At 47.6% G+C, this 22,152-nt stretch overlaps 1 protein-coding gene across 2 annotated transcripts in view; it reads right to left on the bottom strand.

Moving 5' to 3' along the window:
* Positions 1-22,152, bottom strand: part of DOCK11 (dedicator of cytokinesis 11) — a 78,064-nt gene that overhangs the window by 34,648 nt on the left and 21,264 nt on the right. For both annotated transcript variants that reach the window (XM_053989959.1, XM_053989958.1), the window contains exons 6-29: positions 22,032-22,127; positions 18,932-19,066; positions 17,744-17,921; positions 17,239-17,318; positions 16,757-16,840; positions 14,739-14,879; positions 12,964-13,173; positions 12,503-12,625; positions 11,433-11,515; positions 9,834-9,956; positions 9,584-9,660; positions 8,897-9,081; positions 8,731-8,796; positions 8,462-8,554; positions 7,940-8,063; positions 7,184-7,305; positions 6,681-6,767; positions 5,345-5,434; positions 3,671-3,789; positions 1,939-2,008; positions 1,738-1,863; positions 1,088-1,159; positions 570-716; positions 23-106 (exon numbers count right to left, since the gene is read on the bottom strand). In XM_053989959.1, the coding sequence (XP_053845934.1) occupies positions 23-106; positions 570-716; positions 1,088-1,159; positions 1,738-1,863; positions 1,939-2,008; positions 3,671-3,789; positions 5,345-5,434; positions 6,681-6,767; positions 7,184-7,305; positions 7,940-8,063; positions 8,462-8,554; positions 8,731-8,796; positions 8,897-9,081; positions 9,584-9,660; positions 9,834-9,956; positions 11,433-11,515; positions 12,503-12,625; positions 12,964-13,173; positions 14,739-14,879; positions 16,757-16,840; positions 17,239-17,318; positions 17,744-17,921; positions 18,932-19,066; positions 22,032-22,127 (2,715 nt within the window). The remainder of the gene's footprint in view (positions 1-22; positions 107-569; positions 717-1,087; positions 1,160-1,737; positions 1,864-1,938; positions 2,009-3,670; positions 3,790-5,344; positions 5,435-6,680; positions 6,768-7,183; positions 7,306-7,939; positions 8,064-8,461; positions 8,555-8,730; positions 8,797-8,896; positions 9,082-9,583; positions 9,661-9,833; positions 9,957-11,432; positions 11,516-12,502; positions 12,626-12,963; positions 13,174-14,738; positions 14,880-16,756; positions 16,841-17,238; positions 17,319-17,743; positions 17,922-18,931; positions 19,067-22,031; positions 22,128-22,152) is intronic.

Here is a 22,152-nt window from a genome sequence, read left to right on the forward strand (position 1 = left end):
TTGCAAGAAACTGACTGCTTACCTTAGGGTCTTTTGGGCTGAATCCAGAGATGTAATCATTTATCAAGTTAAAAACAAATCCTCTGTCCATAAAGGTCAAACAACGCTGGAGAAAAAGTAGCAACATGTGACCAACCATTAAAAATTAAAGCAATCATCCTAAATCCCCTCCATACTACTGTCCTGCCAGCAGCCAGATTTCATCCTCTGGGTTGCTGCTGACTTTCCAAAACATACATAATCCTTTTCCTCTGAAAAACTGGATGACTTTACTTAAGTCTCCAGTGGACAACAAAAACACTTGAAATGAGAGTATATATATTTCAGGTTCCAAACAGTTGCTAGGAATGCCTGAAAACTCTCATACCATAGAGAGTTACTGTCTCTTTGGAAACAGAAGGTTTCTTTCCTAGGACAGCTTCTCCCCACGAGAGTTTTTACAACTGAAAAAACTAAAGACAAGATAAATTAAAACCACATTTGTTTGCTTGCTTCATATTTCTCATTGTCAATCTCTCTTTTTTTTTTTTTCCCAATCAAATCCTGGGAGAAGGAAAGAAACTGCTGACCTTCAGGAAGTTAGCCAAGCTGAAGTTGACATTCCTGGACTCTTCAGGGATCTCATTATAGCGGATGGTCACGTGAGGAATGATGGCAAGCAGCAGCGAGTGCAGGGCGTGCTGGTAGGACTCAGGGAACCTCTGGCCTCTGGGCAGCTGAAACCAAGAGCACATCCCAGCTCAGTGCTGCAAGCCAGCAGCTGGGGACAACTGAGCACAGGCACGAGTTCTTTAGCATTTGTTTTTGTTGCTTCCTAATAAAGCAGTGACCAAAGAAAGTATTGGCAGCAACTGCAGTAGGTAGTAACAGAAAAGGAGGCTGCACAAGCCATAAGGACTTCTGGAATTTTTAAATTACAACTGAGAGTGAAAGGGCAGAAAAGGGAAAAGTAAAGTGAAAAAGAAAGTTAAGCTGTTCAACTTGGCAGGGTTTTTTTTTCAATAGAGAGTCACGTAGCTTTTCAGAAAAGCTTTTGGAGGAGTTTGTGACAGCTCTGTAATGCAGCATTGACTAAATTCATTTTTACCTTGATTTTGTTTTCTTCCAGTAAGTACATTGCCATGGACTTTGCCAGTGCTTCAAAGAAGAACCACGAGTACTAGAATGAACAAAGAATACTATTACTTTTCCCAGCAGGACTGAACATGACTGATATTCCCTGACTATGTTGGGAAGCACCTATGTGGGAGGGAAAGCTCACATCCAAATGGCTTTTTGTAAGCACAGCTGTTCTTGCACAGTTGGCTTGGAATAGATGCCTTTGCTACCCAGAGACGTCCTGCCAGTCTTAGGGTGGGAATAGATTTAGCCCCTCTGCACCCCAATGCACCCTGTCAAAAACCAGCAGAGTTTGGGGTGCAAGCCCTGCAAGGGCCCAGAGAGGCAGAAACTCAGTTGGCCTCCCACGAGTCACCCTTCAGGTGTGGCTTGAGGAAAATAGGTAAAACTGGCAAAATGAACAGTCTTTTGCCGTCTCCTGCCATGGGCCTAAACAGAGGTTCCCTGCAAGAATTCATCTCTGTTTTACAGGAAGAACCTCCAGGATGTGGATGCAAGGGGTTGGCCTGGCAGCTTTGCCCCTGCAGTGGGTTTACATGGGGCTAAGTGTTGGGCTTCACACCAGACCCCCTTTTCTTCCCCTCGACCCTTGGCAGCCAAGCACTGCCAATACTTCACCTTGAGGAGCTTATTGATGGCTAGAAAATCTGCTGACTGCTTCAAGATGGTGGCCATGGAAAGCACCAGGATTTCATGGGTCATCTTCGCCTGCTTGGCACTGGGTTTCTCAGCTCGGAAGACGTACTGGGGCGAGAGCAGCAGAGTCAGTGCGAGCCTGCCCCCGGCGGGGAGCCTCAGGGGCGGCCTCTCCCCACTGACCTTTATGAAGGAGCGCAGGTAGTGGTCCAGACCTTCCTCATGGCACTTGGACACGATGTGCAGAAGAACCCTGGGGGAAACGTGGTTTGTGTTCAGCGCGCCACACAAGGGCAAGTTCCTCTACCTCACAGCAGCAGACACACACGTATCCCATCCTGCCCAACCCCAAAAGCCTCATGACTGGCACGGCCTGATTTGCAGAGTGACAGTTCTTACAGGCCAGCACCCCCGCACACAGCTCCTGCACCACCCTTGCACAAAGCACTCAGATGAGGTGCCCAAAGCCTCTTCTCCACTTTTGTGCTGGCCCAGGAACTGCCCAGGCAAGCTGACTTTTAGCACTCAGGACTCCTTGAACAAGGAGGTGAGACGGAACATTGTCCATCGTTGTTATAATCTGATACCTCCCTGCATCCCCGGGATTTATTAATTCTGGAAGCCTCCTTTTTTTTAATTTTACTCTATTTACATCATATGCTCCTTGTTACATGCACTGGATTATTTTGGGCTGTTGCCTTGCAGTGTGGGAAGGTCAAGCAGACGCTGGAGAACATGCCAGCCCTCTGGACTCACTCCCAGGCGGCTGATCAAGGCAGCAAGAGCCTGGTTTCCCCAGCCACTCCTGGGGATTTACATTCCACTCCCAGCCAGAGGGAACAACAAACTATTGCATGTTGTCACAGACCCCACAGGCCAAACCACAAGGAGTTTACAAGCCATTTATCAGATAAAGTGGGTTTTAAATTCCACTATGAAAATCTGATGAGAAAAGAGATGTTGGAAATTGGCAAATTGGAAAGCATCAGGTCAAGCTTTGGTAAAAATCTCTGGAAATTAATGTGGGAGCTGGTCACCCAACAGATACCTGGGGTCACCTGTTGTCCTGTCCTTGCCTTCTGGTGCTTCAAACAGAGTGGGATTACAGTGCTCCACAAAGGAGAAGTTCTCATGACCCAACATCTGGGCATCATACAGTGCAGGGCTGTGACTGCAACAGGCACCACATCTCTGGGGACTGGGGCTCAGCCTCCAGCCTCCAGTTCCATGGCAGCAGGTTGCTCCTGGTACGTGGAGCCATGCTCTGTATGGGACCAGAGGAGGGTGACACCCAGCACCCCCCTGTGCACAGCAGCACCTCGCCGAGGCAGCACCACGGGAGGAGGGTGCATGTTGTGCACGTTTCAGCACATCTCCGGGTGCCAGGGGTCGCTGCCGGTGCCAGGCAGGGAAGGTGCTCTGGCTGGAGCTCCCTGCAGTGCTGCCCAGGCCGGTGCTGCCCTCTCGGGGCTGCCAGAGCCAGGAGCCCGCACAGCTGGAGCTGCAGCACAGCTGGAGCTGCCACACCTGCCCCAGGGCACCGGGAGCAGTCCTGGCACCAGGGACTGGAGCGCTGGGATGAGACCAGGACACTGCTCCCCACATCTGCTGCCTGCAGCTGGGACACACCTGGGCACTCTGCAGCCATTTGATAAGACAACTCCCAGAGCCACCAAACCCTTTCTCTTTTGAGAAACAAACCAGGAGTATCTTTGAAGTACCACGTTTTTCCTCACATCACCCCCAGGAGAAGAGCCCCATAGTGCCCCCATGCCACCCACATGATCCAGGGGCAGAGAGCAGCAGGGGACAGCCAGTGCTGTCACTTAGCACCCTGTAGTGGGAAACCAGACCCTGCTTTGCACTGCCATTCGTGGCCTTGCATTTGTCACGGGATGGTTCACCCAACACTCACATGGTGCAGTTGACAGCTACTTCATCCTCCTGCGTCACGTTTGTGAGGACTCTAAATAGTTGCATAAGAATTACAGGTAGAAACTGAATCATTACTTGGATCTCCATCGCGTGCAAACACTAAAACAAATGTTCAGAACACAGACACTTTTAGTTCAACATGTTGCAGATGTTAAACATTTACAGTCCGCAGGCATTTCTGTGGCAATGGGACAGGCGTTAGCAAAGGCTTCAGGGTGGGGAAACGCTTCAGCCCACTGCAGGACAGGGCAACTTGGACCCATAGCAGGACCTGCTGCCTCCTTCCAGCTGACAGATCCCAGCTGCAAACCTCCAGGGAGCAGCATAAATCACTATGGCAGGTATTAATCCTCCTCTCAGATGTGCCCAGGCAGCTATTAGAGTCTGTGCCCAGACTTCATTAGAGGTCACAAGCTAGTATTTGATTTGGAAAGCCCAGAATTTAAGGCTGAAGGTTTGCTCTCAAGTCTTCTCATCACTTGCAACAGTTTTTTGAAGTCCCATTTCCACAAATGCCTTTGGAGCATGAAAAACTGCTGCCCAATGACTTTCAGAGAGACTTTTCTTTTCAAAGAGCAGAGATTGCTATTGAAAATGGAGTTTAAGGCACTTGGTGAAGTCAGGATGGTCTCGTGCATACGCTCTCCACCAGACTCACAGAGCTCTTGGGCCTGAACTCGTGTTATGAATCTAGGAAAGACAGCATGTTTCATTTTCAGTTTTCAAACCTGCAAATCTAACAAAAGGTTTTTAAATCTCTATCCAGCTATTTAAATTACTGAAATTATTGAGGTGGTGGTGGTTAAGAATCCCTCACTTGTGGTTAGCACACACCTATCTCCCTGTCTGAAGGCTGCAATGAGGGTGCTGAGGCTTGGCAGGACTGGGACCTGGCAAAACGCTCACAATAAACCTTCTGTGATTTTAGTCCCTGCCTTCAAAACCTGCTATTATTTCTATTTTTTTTAATATTTATACTTTATCTGACACACATTAAGTAACCCTGTGGTGATACATCCCCACCACTGGAAGTGGAGCTGTTGCTACAGCACCACTCTCACAAACAGGCAGTCATGGAAGGAAACAAGGACAGTAAATAGCCAAGAATAATATTCCTGCAGAAGCCCTTGCTGGACTTGCTCCAAAGCCCTTACTCATGCTGCAGTGATTACCAAAAAGCTGGGTCTAGGTCGTAGGTCACCTCTGCTCAAATTTAACTGGCTGATAATCTCACGTATCTTTTTCAGCCTGAAAAAAACCCTCCCGTTTCAAATGGGCTTCCAGAAAACAAGGAATTGTGCTACAGTTTAAAGGGCTGAATCAAACCTAGAGCAGCAAGGGAGGAGTGTGTGAGTCCACCAGGAGAGAGCTTTGCCATGAGCATGGCAGAGCAATGCTGACTGCTTGTTTTATCCCTTGTGGAAGGCAGAGGGAAGCAGCACACAGAAAATCGTCTGACAAGATAAAATGAATGCAGGGACATGAAAAAAACATTTCATTTAAATACTAGCCCATCCAATAGGATAAAGCAAAAGTAAGGGTACTGCACAATGCACTGGTCCCAGCAAGGGTGTGTTCCCACAGGGCAGGGTTCTGGGTATTTGCTGACAGTCTGTAAAAACACAAATGAAGCCCAGTGACAGGCACTGTTCACCTTTAGGTATTTAACAAGCTCTCCTGGCACTTCCTTAGCTCCCGCCTGAACCAGCTGGCAGTAGTTGAAGAATTTGTGCAAGTGCATGTCCTGGAAAAGACAAACAAATTCAGTTCAGCAGCCTCAACATCTGTCAGCCCCTACTTTGTCACTTGCACTTGGAAATCTGGTGACTTACCTGCAGCAGTGGGACATGTCCCCAGCAAACCCCATGTCCCTGCCAGTGCCACTTTTGACCCCCAGCTGCCATCTCCCAGGACTGCTCACTGTCTTTTCCAACATACCCATCCACTGCTCAGCCCCTGGCTCCCAACTAACCTCAATATTAAGCACAAAACTTCCAGCAGTGTTAAAATTCTCCTGTGGTTGTACTTCCCTGAGCCCCAATCCCCAGCCAACACTCGCCTGGAGAAACAGAAGCCCTCCCAAGAGCTGCAACTCACAGAAGCTGCCTCACCACCTGCATCACCAGCCTCCTACTGTCCATCTGGGGCAGACTCTCCTTCCCATAACTCTCCCTCCTCCTCCAAGGTTAGATCTAATTACTGGGTTATTTAACTCTGAAAAGCATCTGGAGATGTAATGTGGGGGGAAGCACAACTACTGTGCTGCTCTCAGTGCTATAGAGAATCAGTAAATCTCCAAAAACAGAATTAGATGCTGAAAGCCATTTGCTCTGAATGTAAATGTAGCTGATGGCATCCAGCCAAGGGTATTTCCCCAGGAGCAGTGCTGACAGGACCGCTGGAGACAGGACAGCCCTAGAGAATGTGCTGGGGATCTTTGCTGCACATCACGTGAAACTTCGGGAAGTCCAACACTGCCATAAGACAGCAGAACACACTGGGACTTGGTAGAACAGCCTGAACTGCTTTCCAAGGGAAACCAAGACTTTTTTCTTGTGTCTGCTCTTGTCAGAGAACTTTTTCTTTAAAAAAAACTTAATAAAAAATCTAATACTAGTTTAGACTCAACAATCTTAGAGGTCTTTTCAACATTAATGATTCTTTGGAGAAACCTCTCACATCCACCAATTCTCTCTTTTGCATCACTGAAGCAGGTCATTTGCTCAAATGTTTCCTTGGTCCTGCCAGTTATAGTGCAACTGGCCAAGGAAACATCAGCCCCTCCCTAAGCTCATTCAGTGGCACGATTATCTCATCCCATCCAGCCAAGGAGCAGATCCCAGCCACGCTGCTTCAGGAGTATCTCAGTGCTGCTTTGCACACCAGGTACCAGGGCCCTCTTTCCCACACCACCTATGGCTTAGCTGTAGTAGAGACACAACAGTCTCTTCCTTTGCATTTGTGCTGGAAGGTTTTAAAGTTTGACTTACCTGGGTGTAAATGGTAGAGTCCAAATGGATTCTGATTTTAAACAGTGGCTTTGCTCCATCCACCCACTTTGCATCCATGCTGGGCTGCTGTGAACAGACAACATCCAAGTACTTGGTTTCAGACTGTGGTGAGAAGGTGGCTCTGTGCAGACACCTGCTCAAAAGGTACTGGCTGGGGTGGAAGAAGGGGTCCACCCCCAGCACAAACACCACCTTCCCCATGAAAACATGCACACAGAGCACAGGTTCTTCTCCTGCTCTGTGTCATCTACAACAGCCCAGCCTGCCACTGAAATACCCTCTGCAACCAGCATACCCAGAGAAAGTGGAATTAAAGGGGTCCTGTCCCCCACCTCCAAGAACTTTAAGCTTTGGGGGTGCCCTGCAGTAGAGATCTTTTCAGCTGAGCAAAGCACCGACAGAAACCCAGAATTTACAGTGGTAACAAAAGCTCAGCTTTCCTCTTCCTTTTCCATTCAAGCCCGTTTTAGATGGCATCCTACCTTCCGTGAGTCGGTGTCTGCAAGCCCCAGGTAGCCAGGGGGGAGGGTGGAGGACACGGGCAGCTGCCGCTCCAGGGGGACGACGCGCCCGTCCTTCAGCAGCGGCACCCAGGCGAACCCCACTGCGGAGGCAACCGCGGCAGCAGGGTCAGCAGACACACACTGGGACGGGTTCAGCTCAGAAAAGAGCTCTGCCTCACCCCAGGAAGTCCAAACCTGCAGCTGTGCAAGTGGCTTCAGCAAGGGATCAACCACATCAGTGTCATTAAAGCACCTTTTGCCTGGTGAACAAAATTTGGACACAGCACAACCAGGAGTGGGTGTGAGGGGCAGGAATAGTGCATGAGCCACGGCTGTGACCATGGTGAGGGTCCTTTGAGGACTGGATGAAGGGAGAGGCTTCCCAACCAGTGGGAGCCAGTTGTTCACACGCCTAGTGTTGGTAGGATCTGCCCCTGAGACCCTGATCTCACAGCAAGTTTTTATTGGTGACTTGCCTGACAACAGCACACTTGTGCAAGTCAAGTCAGGAACATACAGAAAGAGCTGTCAGACTGCAACAAAAAAATTAGCTTTAATATTAACTAAAAATATGGAGTTTATTCCATTTTTGGCCTACAATTTCATATTAGGTTACTTTTAGAAAATAAAATTAATATAGGCTGGCATGTTAATCACTTTTGTTTTCATGTCCCTACATTTGTTTTATCTTGGCCTTTTACACTCCAACAGAAGTAATTTAAGCATTGAACATACCTTGAGTTTCAACGGTGTCTTGTTTTTTCGATGTTGCCTTTGTATTAATTTCACAGCTGACATGATAGAAGGTGAAAAGCAAATGATGCTTTTGATGGAGGTGAATTGGAAGCTCAATTTTAATCTAAAATGATATCATGATAGATCAGACTGTATTTTTAGTTGTGGAGTAATATTTTAGTTCTACTTCATTTCACAAATGTTATGTTGTATGCAGTTACACAAGACACATTCTTACCCATTTTAAATAACTCCTAACATTTTCATCACATTTGCAACATTACTTATTAATGGGAGTGGGTGATTGGAGTGCATAAAGCGTGACAGTAAAGACAGCAGAAAACAAACTGACATTAAAAATTGACAAAGGCTCTGGCTTTGCTGAGCCCTTCTGCTGAGGCAAAGGGCTGGTGATTATCTTTACCCATATTTCACCCAGCCCTGGAAAAAGAGGTATCCTGAGAAGCCCCTTGGCATTGTAGCATCCAGGAAAATCTGCTGTTTCCCACGGGTTGCTTTTACCTCGTCATAGAACTCCGGGCTCTGGTTGTGATGCAGCACGGCAGCGAACGCGCTTGTGGTCAGCAGAGGGCCCCCGGGTTTGCCATAGATGCACTGCAAGCACAAATGAAGAGCTGAATTCAGGCTCCTGCCACTCTAAATCAGCTGGCCAAATTAAACCAGTGACCATGGAAACTCAGTGCTTTCCTCCTGCCCTGCTCAGCCTGGCTGGTACAGAACACCCAGCAGTGGCCAAACGGCAGCCCCATTAAAAGGGAACATTAACTCACCTTTAATGGCCTGGCATCAGCTTCATCTGAATCCCTGAACTCAACACAGACAGCAATGTTCCTTGCCTGAAATGGGGGAGAACAGGAGCATGAGCAGCAGCACCACCCCAGCCCACACCAAGCCTGGCTGCAGGTCACTCCCCGGGTCACTCCCCGGGTCACTCACCTTTGCAAACACCTTCTGGTTCTCATACTTCAAGTGCAAGGGGTAGACATAGAGGTGGTTTTTGTAGACAGTGAAGGGGTAACAGTATTTTGCAACTTCTGGGACAAGCTCCTCCACCTCAACTGCAACGTCCTCACAGCCCTTCTCAAAAGGTTTTATAGGAATGTAAGAAGCTGTGAAACAATCTGTAAGAGAGTAAGAACAGAAAAAATTAGATCCACTAGAAAAGCTTTTTGGACAGGAGATTGGCCTACATAACCTGTGACAGGAGTTGCCAAAAGCCCATGGAATGACACTGAACACAGCAAAAGTCTTTTCTTTGCTTCAGTTTCTTTAAATGCAAGGTAAAGAATCACACTGACCATGTTTGTAAAGCCCTACAATGTTATGGGTCAAAAATGTGATATGAGATTGGTGCAAAAGCAGGCAGCTGGCTTCCTTCAGATTTAGGATGTGATGGCCAAAATGTAAAGAGGATCAAGCCCTCTGGTGAATCTCTGCACTTGGATCACATCTCCTCCACAGAATGCATCAGAAGGACTTAAAAGTCAGTGGCTGTGCTGAATTACTCATTTCTGATGGCAGCCCTGAGATACTCTTGTTAATGGAACAGCAAAATCCCCCCTAGAAGCGTTAACTCCTGAGGCTCAAGCCATCAGCACTTCTGTTAAGATCCAAGATCCTTACTTGTGAAGTCCAGTGGGATGTCTTTGATGATGATATTTAACTGGGCTGGAATGACCTGCAGTTTTGTCTTCTCTGGTCTGTGTTAGGGAGAAAGGAACAAGAGCGTGAACCTTGAAAGCTCAGGTGCTGAGCACATCAACAACATTTTTTGCTACCCTCCAACTATTTTAGAAACTGTCATCTCATGGTTACACTTAACTGCTTAAAAATGTGTGTTAAAATACCTTCCCAGTCCCTGTCTCACACTTACTTCTTATACTCAGCTAAAAGCTTCAGCATATCTTCATTTGAGAGTTTGCCACTGTCTTGCTTGTACAGGGGTGAGAATTTTCCATCAGCATCAAGAGTGCCCTGGGAGTCTTTGAAAACTGGCCTGCAGAAACAAAGAGGTATATTTTCTAAATGTTGGTAAATATACAGACACTGAGGTCTTTGACACATCTGAAAGGCAGTTCATCAGGCAAGAGGTTCACTGGCCTGTGACTGCTCCCAGTACCACTGACCTGACTGTTCTCCCACCCTCACGTGGTGCTTAGACCCCACCCAGGCTGCAGCTGTCACATGAAATCACATGGGACATCATTACCCATTCCCTCTCTCCAGGTCAGGACACACTCAGCCCATTTCCAAGCCTGGTCCACAATCACACCCTTCCATCCCCTCCCACTCACTAGCACCAAGTGGTAAAGAACCTTCCCACTCGCACACGGGGTCAGAGCACAGAAATCCTCCTAGGAAAGGAGTGCATGATAAAAACCAGCTTGGGGACATGCATCAGCTTCCTCCTGGAGTCAGAGCAGGAGACTGGACTCTGCCCTGGATGAATACCAGCATCTCTGCCCTTGAAAATAATGGGTGTCTGTGTATAATAAGAACATTAAAGCATCTGCACTCTGCTTCTGTGCAAGCACTTTCCTCTGAGACCCACAGAGGAAATGTTCCAGGGATGCAGAGCAACAAAGATCCCTGCACCAGCCCTCTCAGCTCCTTGGCATCCAAAGGCAGCTCTTACCCAGCAGGAACAAGCCTGAAGCCAGTCTAAGTCAATGCCCACCCAGAGCCCACCATTAGGGGGAGGGTCCACCTGGAAGAGGGCTGAGTGCTGGCTCCCAGGATCCAGCTGCATCCCAAAACCACCACCTCAAAGATAAGCAGCCAGCACCACAGGAACACCCAGCTCAAGAATACATACTGCAAGCAGTATACCCCCAAACTCCAGCCCACTGTGACAGCTTTCTGTGCTACCATGATATTCCCAGCACCAAAATGCAATTTAGCACTAGGAGGCAGTAGATGAGCTTGCCTTCCTCTGACTGAGATTTAAGAGAGTTAGCACAGACATACTTAATCACTCCCAGTAAAAGAACAGCAAGGGAATGGGATCACTACCTCCAGCCATTCCCAAGAACATCAATTAAAGCAGAGTTTAAGATAGAAAACAAACCCCATCTGATTGTCACTGCCAGGCTGGGAAGTCCCCTGCTCTCATCCTGTCCCTGGCAATGGCTGATGCCAGGAGGGAATTTCTGCAGTGATTTCCTTGGTAGCATGGGAGGGTGTATTTTGTCCCCAGGAATGTTCTGCCCTAACAGCAGTAGCTGCAGGTCAGTAGGAAGGTTACTGCCTTCCCAGCCCTAGCACTGTTTACTTTTTAATATTTTGTTTCTAATTCTAGATAGAGCATTTCAGGCCAATCCCAATTCTTTCTTGGGAGTCGGAGCCAAACTCTGCCCTCAGCTGCAACCTCACTGACTTCAGTCACTTGGCCCTTGGCCCAGCTGTGTCCCAGGTCACTCTCAGCAGCAGCAGCAGCTCCCAGTGTGGGCAGAGCCCAGCCCGAGGCACTGACCTGGCAGCCCAGCCGAAGGGCATCCGGTACTGCCCCAGACGGCTGCACACCTGCTTGGCCACCTTATGGACCTTCTGGGCAGTCTGCAAAACACGAGAGAGGCAGGTCAGCGTGTGCCAGGGCTTTGATGCTGCCCCAGAAGAGCAGGGAAGGGCGCTGCAGTCTCCAGGGAGGAGCACCTCTCTGTCTGCTCCAGGCACCAGCGCAGCTCAGACATCCCTGCCTGTCACTTCACACCACCCACAGCTGTTACTCTGCAAAGCAGCAGCACCCGTTGGGGGCAGTCATGTTAAACCTCCTCGGGACTGAACTGACAGGGTATTAGTGCTCTATTTGCCAAAAGGTATTAGTGCATTTTCCAAAACTGACTGCAATTGGCTCGTCCTATACAGACTTACACAGTGTGCCCAGGGAATGCCATCATTACCAGGTATTTTATAACTGACTTTTCAGGAACTACTCTTGACTGGCTGCAACAAGGCAGCATCAACTCCACATGGATGCAGAGACTGAAGCTGGTGGCAAACAGCAGGGCCTCTGCCTTGGATGTCAGGAAAAAATTTTCACTCAAAGGGTTGTCAAGCATTGGAACAGGCTGCCCAGAGAAGTAGAGGTGTTTAAAACTCATGTGGATGTGGTGCTTAGGGACACAGTTTAGTGGTGGAGTTGACAGTGCTGGGTTAATGGTTGGACTCAATGATCTTATAGGGTTTTTCCAAGATAAAGGACTCCATGATTCTATGCAGACACTTCATTCTGGGGATGAAGTGTCCCACTTTTTCCCATCAGCCCAGCCCAGGCTTTGGCTTGCTGAAGTGTAATGGGGAAAGGTCTGGCCCCAAATGCTTGGCTCTTTTTAATCCTCTGCCTCTTTCCAGGGGAAGGAATCAAGTCTCCCAGGACACCCCAACTGAAGTCAGCCTGGGAACAGTGCAAACAGAATGGACAAAGCTTGTATTTGCCAGCAAGAAACTAAGGAGCTGCAGAACAACTCATGTTTCAGCCCACTCTGCTCCCTGCAGCAGCAGACAGCATCACTCAGCTGACACACCCATGGCCCCAGCCAGTACCTTCCCAGGGTCTGAGTTCTTCATGTAGGGCTCTGCACAGTGGGCAATGCTGCCCTGCAGCACCTTCTCCACCCGGGCCACCAGGAAGATCTCTGTGTGCGGGTTGGTCACGGAGAACACCCCCTGCAACGGAGAGGCAGCAGCTGTCACACAGCAGGACCCCAGTGTGCACCACAGGGACTGGCCTGACCATCCCACTGCCCCTTCCCACACCCCACACACACCCTGCCCTGGGCATGGGCCTCAGGGGCTCACCAGGCTTGAGCACAGCCAAGGCTTGGCAAACTCTCCCTGGCGCTTTGCCTGTCACTGCCAGCGAGCCTTGCACAGCAACTTCGACACTGACCAAAACTCAAGAGAAAAGCTGGCTTCTGGTTACCACACAGTGCACAACAACACACTTCAAAGCCACTGAAAAGCCTCAGCAGTGACACAGGACGAGCAGAAAGTGAGACACTGACCCGTTTTATGTAGCGCAGGCAGGACTCAGGGACCCCGTGCACCAGGCTCTGGCCAGGACCGTGTCCCTGGGGCCCCTCTGCCCTGGGCTCCGAGTTGTCCTGCAGCATGTCCCGGACAGAGGGAGGGTTCAAGTCCACGTGGAAGTCAGCTGAAATCTTGCAATTACTTTTCAGGTCAAATAACGCCAAGCTTAGGAAAAAGGGCTCAACCTGGAAATTGCATTGAATACGTGTGTCATAAAAAAGGCACGGCACAGGCTCAAGAGTATCAGCATGCATTGCTTTCCTGACAAGGGAACTGGGAGCCTTCTGCTCCTGTTTGTTTGGTACACCAGCATTTTACAGAACTGTGACACACAATCCATGTTTATTTGCTTTATGAATATACAGGTCCATTTTTTCCTGCATCTTCTTGCATTTTGATCTAGTCAGTTTGAACAAAGCTATATGGAATATAAAGAATGAAATCCACATGTTTTCTACATAAGAGTAAACTATGAAGTCAGGAAGAAAAGATGAGCTCAATTTATCAGAGCTGTTTATCATTTTGCAGTAAGAAATCAGCTTAAGAGTGTTTGTGATCACCTACTAAAGATCACTATATTTATTTTCCAAAGTCCAGCAGCTCTGGATGGATCAACTGTGACACTCAAAATGTTCCTCAGATGCTATCCCAGGAGGAAAGTTAGCTCTCCCAGTCAGGAGAGCTCAAATACAAGGCTGACACTGCTGAGGAAATGCATGTGCAAAATCTGCCAACTGCTTTGCAGCTACTGACCTTGACAGCACCAGGCAAGTGGCAATAATTCATGTATTTCTAATTCAAACATTCTAGTAGGCGTGCATCCATGGAAAGATAAAAATGCAGGCCTGAAGATAAAACTGTAGCATGCCCCAGACATTCCAGCATGACTTGGAGGCATTACATCAATGCTGAAAATGTGCTGATTAGGTCTCACTCTGGACCTGATTAAGGATGGATAACAAGAACCTTTGCTATTAGCAATGCATCCATCTGCTGGGAGTTACTGAGCCTGGTGTCTCAGAGCTGTGAGCTGCCAATATGAAACCATCACAAAAAAGCCTTTGTGATTCTACCAGGCCTCAGACAGGGCAGCATCAGCAGAGATGGGGCAGTGCTGGTGCCTCTGCCCCCCTGCAGAAAGGGCTGACTCCAGCCAGAGCAAGCTCAGGATGTGAGAGCAGGGATTTGTTTTGGGAGGAAAGACTGGAGGAGACTGGTCTGTTCAGCCCAGCAGAACAAAGGCTGAGGTGAGATGTGATAGCTGCCTACAGACATCAGAGGCTCAGGAAATACAAGGGTTTTTAGGCTAAGGCACAACTTTGGCACAATAACAAATGCATATAATAAAGTGACTGTGAATAAAGGTAGGCTGGGAGTCAGAGGAAGGTTCCAGAACAGGGAAATCCCTTGCCATGAGGGGAAACAAAACAGCCGTGAGTGGTTTGGAGATGGAGCCTGATCATTTACCAACAGGACTTTCACAGGGATGCAGAATTTGGCAGACACAGAACCCATTCCCTGTGCCCCTGAACCACAGGTTTCCCAGCAGGGTCGGTTTCTGGCAGGCTGAGGCACGTCAGCACAGACCCTGTCCCCAAACACGTTTTTGGAGTCTGGGCCAGCAGTCACCTCCTGTCCAGGTCCCACTGGCAAAATGGGATCGTTTAACCCCACAGATCAAGTTGCCAAGGTATTTTCTTGCTGGTGAGAGGAAAAAAGACAAAGCAGAACAGGATGGAGCTCCCCTTACGTTGGTGGGTCCTTCTTCTGCCCTGTCACTCAGCTGAGCAAGGAGGTTGAGGGAGAAGTCCTGGCAGCAAACCACGAATCGCCTGCTGCACTTCTCCTCAAAAGGCTTCACATCTGGCTCCATCCCTGAGAAATCGAGTCTCTAGACAGCAAACAAACAAATCTGGTCTCATTAAAAAAGAAAACAACCCCCTGAATAATGTTAAGGGATCACATTACTGCCAATACTATTTTTATCAATTTTTTTAAGTGGTCCAAAAGGTATAACACATTCACAAATGAGTACAATTTGATGATGTTACACAAGACATGAATTCATTCAAGACATGAATTCATGGGTATGTATCAATTTTTAGCAACCTGTTTTGTAGAGCACAGCCAACTAAACCTCAGAATGATTTCAGTTCCTTCCTGCTTTGTTGTAACCCAGGGGATCTTCCCAAGCACCACTTAGAGCTTGGGCAAGAAAGCGGAACATAAGACAACGTTACAGTCAGAAAAATGTCTTCTACCATGGGTATGGCTAGGTTAGAGATGGCCCCTGAAATAGAGAGAAGGCACTCGTGGGATTGTAAACAACATTTAAAAGTGGAAGGCACGTCCAGCTGCACAGCAGTAGCTGGTATGGCTAGAAACAGCAGAGAGTGTCTGGCTGGGAAATCCAAAGAGGATTATCATCACCTCCTCCCCAACCCAGAACACCCACGCCTGGTCTGTGCCTCCACATCCACCCTCCTCAAAGAGCAGGCACACTTGCAACCAAAGGCCCTCAGCCTCTGACACACCCATTGTGCTGGGCACTGGGGACAGAGCTACCAAACACCCCTAAACACCAGCAGGTATTTTTGCTTCCCTTATTGCCTTTCCTAAGGAAAGTACATTGCAGGTATATGCTCCAGCTCCCAGTTTCCTTAGCACCAGGCATACGAGTGTGCATGTACCAGCACTAACTGGAGCAAAGCCCCTGAATGCCTGGTGTTACAGCAGATCCAGCTGACCCACACCAGAATGAAGTGCTCTGGGTATAGAAAGAGGGCACTGAATTCAGCCTAACCATTTGGTTAGGTAAAAGAAGTTATCTTAGATGCTCCACACTGAGTAATGTTTCCATTTTCATTATCCGACTAGAACATAGGAAGCTTCTCAGAGCTTCTCTTAAAAAAAAAAAAAAAAGAAACCAAAAAGCCTCCTGGATGCTTATCTTCCTTCTGTTAAAGACTCTAAAGAATTGCCAAGAGAAAAGCTCATTTGGTACAACTAAACCTTTTAAAGACTAATTACATTTCCTTGTTAAACCAGAATGTTCTATTTTACGGGTGTGAACATGCCAAACCAGAAGGAGAACCAGAAACCATGACGTACCCTGGAACAGTTCTCTAAAACCCTGTTAGCAATTGCAGCTCATTCCACTGAAATCCCACACCTGGACCCTGGCAGAGAATTCAAGTCCAAAGCCAAGAAGAAAACAGGCCAATAGACAATGACCCCCTACTCCAGAGCACCAGACAAGCCAGGGTGTTTTTTTCAGTTTGTCTGTCCCTACATTTGAAAACTCCCTGAAGACTGAGGCTCTCCCTGTCAACCCCTGCTGGCCTTTGCCACCACTGCTCCCTGCACCAGATGTGCTGAGCCCAAGCAGCATTGCAGCTACCCATGCAAAACCTCTTTTACTGCTTCTTCTTGCAAGCATGAGAACCTCTAAGAGCCCCAGAGAAAATCTGGTTTGAAATCCAACAACATCAAGATGCATCACACAAATGCCAGCAAAGCTGGAGGGACGCTGTGTGTGGGGCTGCTGCAACTCTTCCCTGTATTTGAGCTGTCTCCTGAGCACTGACATCTCATTCTGCTCTCAGGAATATGGGCTGCACTTCTGTTCTGCACAGGAATATGGGCTGCACTTCTGTTCTGCACTGGAAAACATGCTGCTTCTGCAGGCAAACCCTGTGGCCATGCAAGGGGACAAGGGAGGCGACACAGTGAACAAAACCTCACACTGGAAAACGTGGGAATGTTTACCTGGACTTCTGGGTCAAAAGAAAAGATGTTTTGTCTTCCGTCATTTCTGCTCAGTTTGTTTAGTTGATCTGTTTCTCTTCCATACTAGGACAAAGGAAGGCATTGATATTAGTGCCTGGTCACACAGAGGCAAACACTCTTCACTGGGAAAGAACTGAGTCAAAACAAAATAACTGTTTTTCAGGTTGCCTTTGTGGTACATGAGCTGATGTAAAGCAGCGACATGGTGCAAGGACAGTGCAGAGATGTGGCTGTGCTGAAGGAAAAAGCAGGCAGAAGCAGGCAAGCACACTTGGAGGTGAGGAACATGCAGCCTCAAACCATGGGTGAGACAGACAGGTGGGACAACAGAGACCCCACCAGGACTTGGTGCCTGCCCAGCTCCCCCAGAGCTGGAGACACAGAAAGCATAAAATCCCTCTCCCTGATAAGCTGGATAGAAGTAGCTGTGGGTTGGGAGAGTGATCCTACAAACACAATACCTTCATCAGCTCTGGATGCATGCTTCTCTCCAGGCTCTCCAGGATGTTCTCTGACTTTCCCTGCGTGCTTGATTCATCATCTGCAAGGACACAAGAAACAGATGTTCAAAACAACTGCAGGAGCAGCACTCTGCCAGAAAGCATCCTGCAGTATTTGCTAACAATAGCACAGAAACAGTTTACAGAGACTTTTCCACTCCTTGGGAGTAAGATTTTTCCATGCATTACCAGTATCAAAGTGTACTATTACAGTCTGCTAGGTCCGTCCAAAGCAGAACTTCACAGAGCCAATTTTCCAGGAGCCTTGAAACCTTGCCATGGATTTCCCTTCCAGAAGAAGGGTCACATTTCCCTCCACTTTTATTCCTCAGACTATCATCTGTGTTATACTAAGCCCCTTTGCATGACACTGTGTGTCAGCCACAATTCTTGCTTTAAATGCAGTACAGCATGCACTTCTCCAGGCACACTGCGGGAGAAGGGCGGTGTTTGTTTACAAACTGACCTTGCACAGATTCCACAGCATCTTTCTTCTCTTGCACCAAACTCTCAGTATTGCTCTGAATGATCTTCCTCAAAGTTACCAGCCATTCCTCCATCTCCTGCTCAGTTTCAGCTGCAAGATAGTGGCTGTACTTGTCTATTGTCTTCAGCTCAAATGCATAGCGGCGCATCTTGGGACACTGAACAACAAAAAGAGATTTATATTACATTTTCCTCAACAACCCAGCACAGTACCTGCCACACAGCTCCTCTCTGGGAAAGCATCCTGAGCTGAAATACCACAAAATACAAGGCAGGCACCCTCCCTGACACAGCAATCTGGCTGCAATCACAGTGGGCTTTGTGGCTTGAGCAGTGCACAGGTCCATGGCCAGCTACTCTGAGTGAAGGAAAGCCAGACTGGAGCACAGACATTGCACCAAGGAGCAGGAACAAGCTCCTTCTGATGTCACTAGACCTTTAATATTTACCCAGAGAAACCAGGAACTGGATTTGTCTGACATGGTAAGTAATGCTGCACTCCAGGACACTTAGAGGCATCTATCTTTAAAAAGCAAGTGTACAATGCAGCTTTTTGAAGCTGTGCTGGCCTTTAAACAGCATTTTCCAACCAGAAGCCAAGGCAAATCTGATGCAACTTGGGAAGTACATCCCATATATCACTGAGGTGTGTGCATTATTGCTTTTACTGTGTTCAGAAAGATAAATGGCAACTCACAGCTCTGACTCATCCATGCTGAAGGAAACCACTGGGGTAATTTAAGCTGCCCTGCACCATGCTCAGTGCTTGCAGCTTCTGCAGAGACAGCAAGGGAAGAAGGCAGAGCAGCAATCCACTGCTGCATCTCACTCTAGCACAGCTAAGCAAACCCAGGATGGAGACCTGTACAAATTACCTGCTCCTAAAACCTCACGATCCCTGAGTAGGTGCTGAATTCCAGAGGACTACATGCTTGCATGGACTTATCAAGACACAGCTTAAGAAACAAGAAGCTGGAGCAAGCAGCAATTAGAGGAGGAAGGTGCCCCAGATAAAGTAATATCATTTACTTACTGGCCTATTGATCACTTTAGCTGACCAGCTTTGGGTTAGTTTGCAATTCCATGTCTTCAGACCTCGAGAGAGCAGGCCTGTCTCAGAGCCAGCAATCCAGAAGTCCATGCAGAGCCACACAGAAAGGACACCTACCTGAACCACATCATTGCAAGCATCCAAGAAAATGCAGCCTTTGGATTCTTTTGATATTTTCTCATCTTTGTAGGAATTCAGAATATAGGAGCCATCTGTGAGCTGTGACAAGTAAAAATACCTCCTCTTGAATACCTGTAAAAATAAAAATTCTTGCTCAGGCAAGTATTCACTCTGCTGTACATCACAAACCATGGCCATGGTTTCCACATCTGCCCTCCCCGCTATTGAGAAAATACTGTAACACAAAACACTGCTGACCCTAGAGTGCTGCAGATTCACCCATTTGAATATGGTTTGCTTTTATAAAGAGAGATTTCCATCATCTTCTTTAATTTTAATGCCCTTGTTGTTATTGTAAGTTTGCCCATCTAAAGCAATGCCCCAGGGCTTCCAGCTCATCTCTCAGCTGGCTCCAGCCTCATTTATCTTAACAATCTGTGCAATGCTGCACAGTAAATTCAGATCAGGACACTACTTGAAGATCCATCCCACCCTAAAGCAGGTATTTCCAGAGCCTTTTTCATACAGTTAGACTTATAAAGCAATTGTCTGGAAGAGTTAGAAACAGACATGTGGAAATTCCTAGCACTCAAATGCAAGCCAAGGGACAATGCAATCCATTCAACTGCTTGGGTTTTTTGTGGCTTAGGGTTTGAGGGTTTTTATACAAACTTATTTTCATGAACTGGCTTTGGCTTAGTGTCCAATTCTTACATCAAAAACCAGTAATTTCAGGAGAAGTGTTCCTGTGTTTGTACTGCTGATTTTCATGGAGAAAAAAAAAAAAGCTCTCCAGTATCTCTGAACACCTTTCTTCATGCCTGTCAGCCAAAAGCTACTGGACTACAATTCAGGAGAACATTTTGGCAGCAATTGTGGTAGCACCATATGCTGTAAGGAACAGGGTGCATTTCACATGTGCTGGGTATCTGTGTTAGGAGAATCATGAAGGAAGCCAGCCCAAGCAGCACTGCAAGTATTTCTGCTGTTCTGTCTACCTGGAAGATCTATGGATAAACACAGCATTTTTCATCCCACATGGGAGATTACAAGTAATTTCCTGTTTCTATCATGACTGACACTAGCACATGTTCAGCAAACCCACTCACTTGCAGAGAACTGGGAGGGAGCATCGTGCCCTGAACCATAACCCTTCCCTTCTGAGAGGTAACCTCTGGCCTCATTTGGATGACTAATTAGCTGTGGAGATGCTCCACGGGCTGCTGAGCTTTAAGTTTTATAAGATTTAACTAAACCTTTAGTTCAACAGAGCATAAAGATAAATGGAAAGCCAAGGATGTGAAGCATTAATCCAGGCTAAACACTGATTTAGCACTTCACTGAAGCAATCTCAGGAATTTTGGTAGTGGATGCTACAGAAACCCATGAGAGATCTCTGTCTAGATATTACAGGCTTGATATACCTTGTGGTTATGAGATTTCATGCTAAACAGTTTGCATTTGCTGAACTCTGTTCAAAAGCAAATGCAGAATCAAACGGCAAACACTGTTCCTGTGATCTTCTCCCAGCACAAGCACTGCTGTCAGAAATCACTGTCAGAAGATGATGATCATTTGAAATTCATACTATAAACCTGTGAGCAGAGGGAACATCCCCTCTGATCAGGCTACAGGTGCTGCTGGTGAGCACTGAGATTCCAGAGGGAGGGCTAGAGAACTGGGCAGAGAAGGACAGAAGGACAATCCTGATGCTGTGGCTGTAGTGCAGGCCACCAACACACTGCAAACCAGAGAGGGAGAGCAGAACCAAACCAGGGCAGCTCTCTGCAGAGGAAAGGGTGCTCTGAAATAAAGGGTGGCAGCTGTAGCCTAATGAGAGCTTGCCTGTGGTTCAGCTCTCCACAGAGCACACTCTGCACACGCTTAGCAACAGTGTGAGACACCAACAGCCCAGCAAAGAACCAGCACTGACAAGAGGGACACATCACAGCAGCCTCTCCAAGTGGTGAAAGTCCTCACCTTTCCCACATGTGCCTCAGAGGTGTTGTGTAAGACACAGCTCAGAGAACAGCTACTGATTCTCAGTACTTTGATATCAGAGTTTCACTGGAGACTCTGGATCTTATTAATTGAACTGAAGCCAGTGTAGGTCAGGTAAATTCTCTGAAAGGCAGGTCTGAGGTGCAGGGCACTGAGACCAATACCACCAGAGGCTCAGCCTAGAACAGACCCAACTGACTACTTTGAGCACGGGTGATACCACCTCCAGAAGTTTCAGGGAAAAATGTTGCTTTAAGCTTGCTTGGAAAAGCAGAGGATCAGAAAATCCTTTTCTGTCTATCACCTTCAAGCCCATTTTAAAACTCAAATTAAAATTAGCCCTATGAACAGCCTTGTTCCACTTCCCCTGGAAGCATAATTCATTGAATCAAGCCTTGGAGCAGTTAGGCTTTTTGAGATTTTTTAAATATATCCTTACAAAGCAGCCTTGCTGCAGACATCCCTCAGCTGTACCATTGAGCAAAACTCCCTAACAATCCCTCTGTGCTGTAACAAGGCAGCTGCATGGTGGGACTGCAGACAGGCTCACTGCCATAGCAAAAACCTGCAGTGGAACTCCTAAAAATCTCTGCACAATCTAAGCAATGTCACGCTGGATTATGAAGAGCAGAGAACAGGAGACAAGGCAGCTGCTGCTTTTAGGTCAGTAATGCTACATCTCTGCAGTAATATCACCCCTGCTTTAAAAGCAAAGATTTATCATTTTATTTTAAAGCTGGCCTGTCTACATGTTCCCAACCAGCAAGGAATCTATCATTTCAGAAAGCTGTCCTTGCAGGGCAGCTGTTTCCTCTCCTGGGCCTCAGCTGCTCATCCAGAAAACAATCTTGCTTTCCTAGAACATGCTTCACCTTTTTGGTTAGCTTGCCTGTCATGGTCCAACGTGATCATTCTTACCTGCTGGGGAGGGGAGGGTCAGAAACCGTTGCCAGACTGGGTTTTCCAGTCCACCATGGGATACAAGGGGGCAGATCCCATCCAAACCCAACCCCAGGCACTGTGCTCCTGGGAGCTTTGGAGATGTGGCCTGAACTTCACCTCATGCCTCGTTCAGGAGTAACTGCACCAGACTCACCTTCATGGTAACAGTGATGGTGCTGTTGACATTTGCTTTGTGCAGCCAGCCCTGCTTTATCACACCACCCTTCTGGGAGCACAGGGAAGAGGAATCCTGAAAGACAGCAAACAATCATAAA

The sequence above is a fragment of the Vidua macroura genome, chromosome 14 (genome assembly GCF_024509145.1).
Source record: "Vidua macroura isolate BioBank_ID:100142 chromosome 14, ASM2450914v1, whole genome shotgun sequence".
NCBI lineage: Eukaryota > Metazoa > Chordata > Aves > Passeriformes > Viduidae > Vidua > Vidua macroura.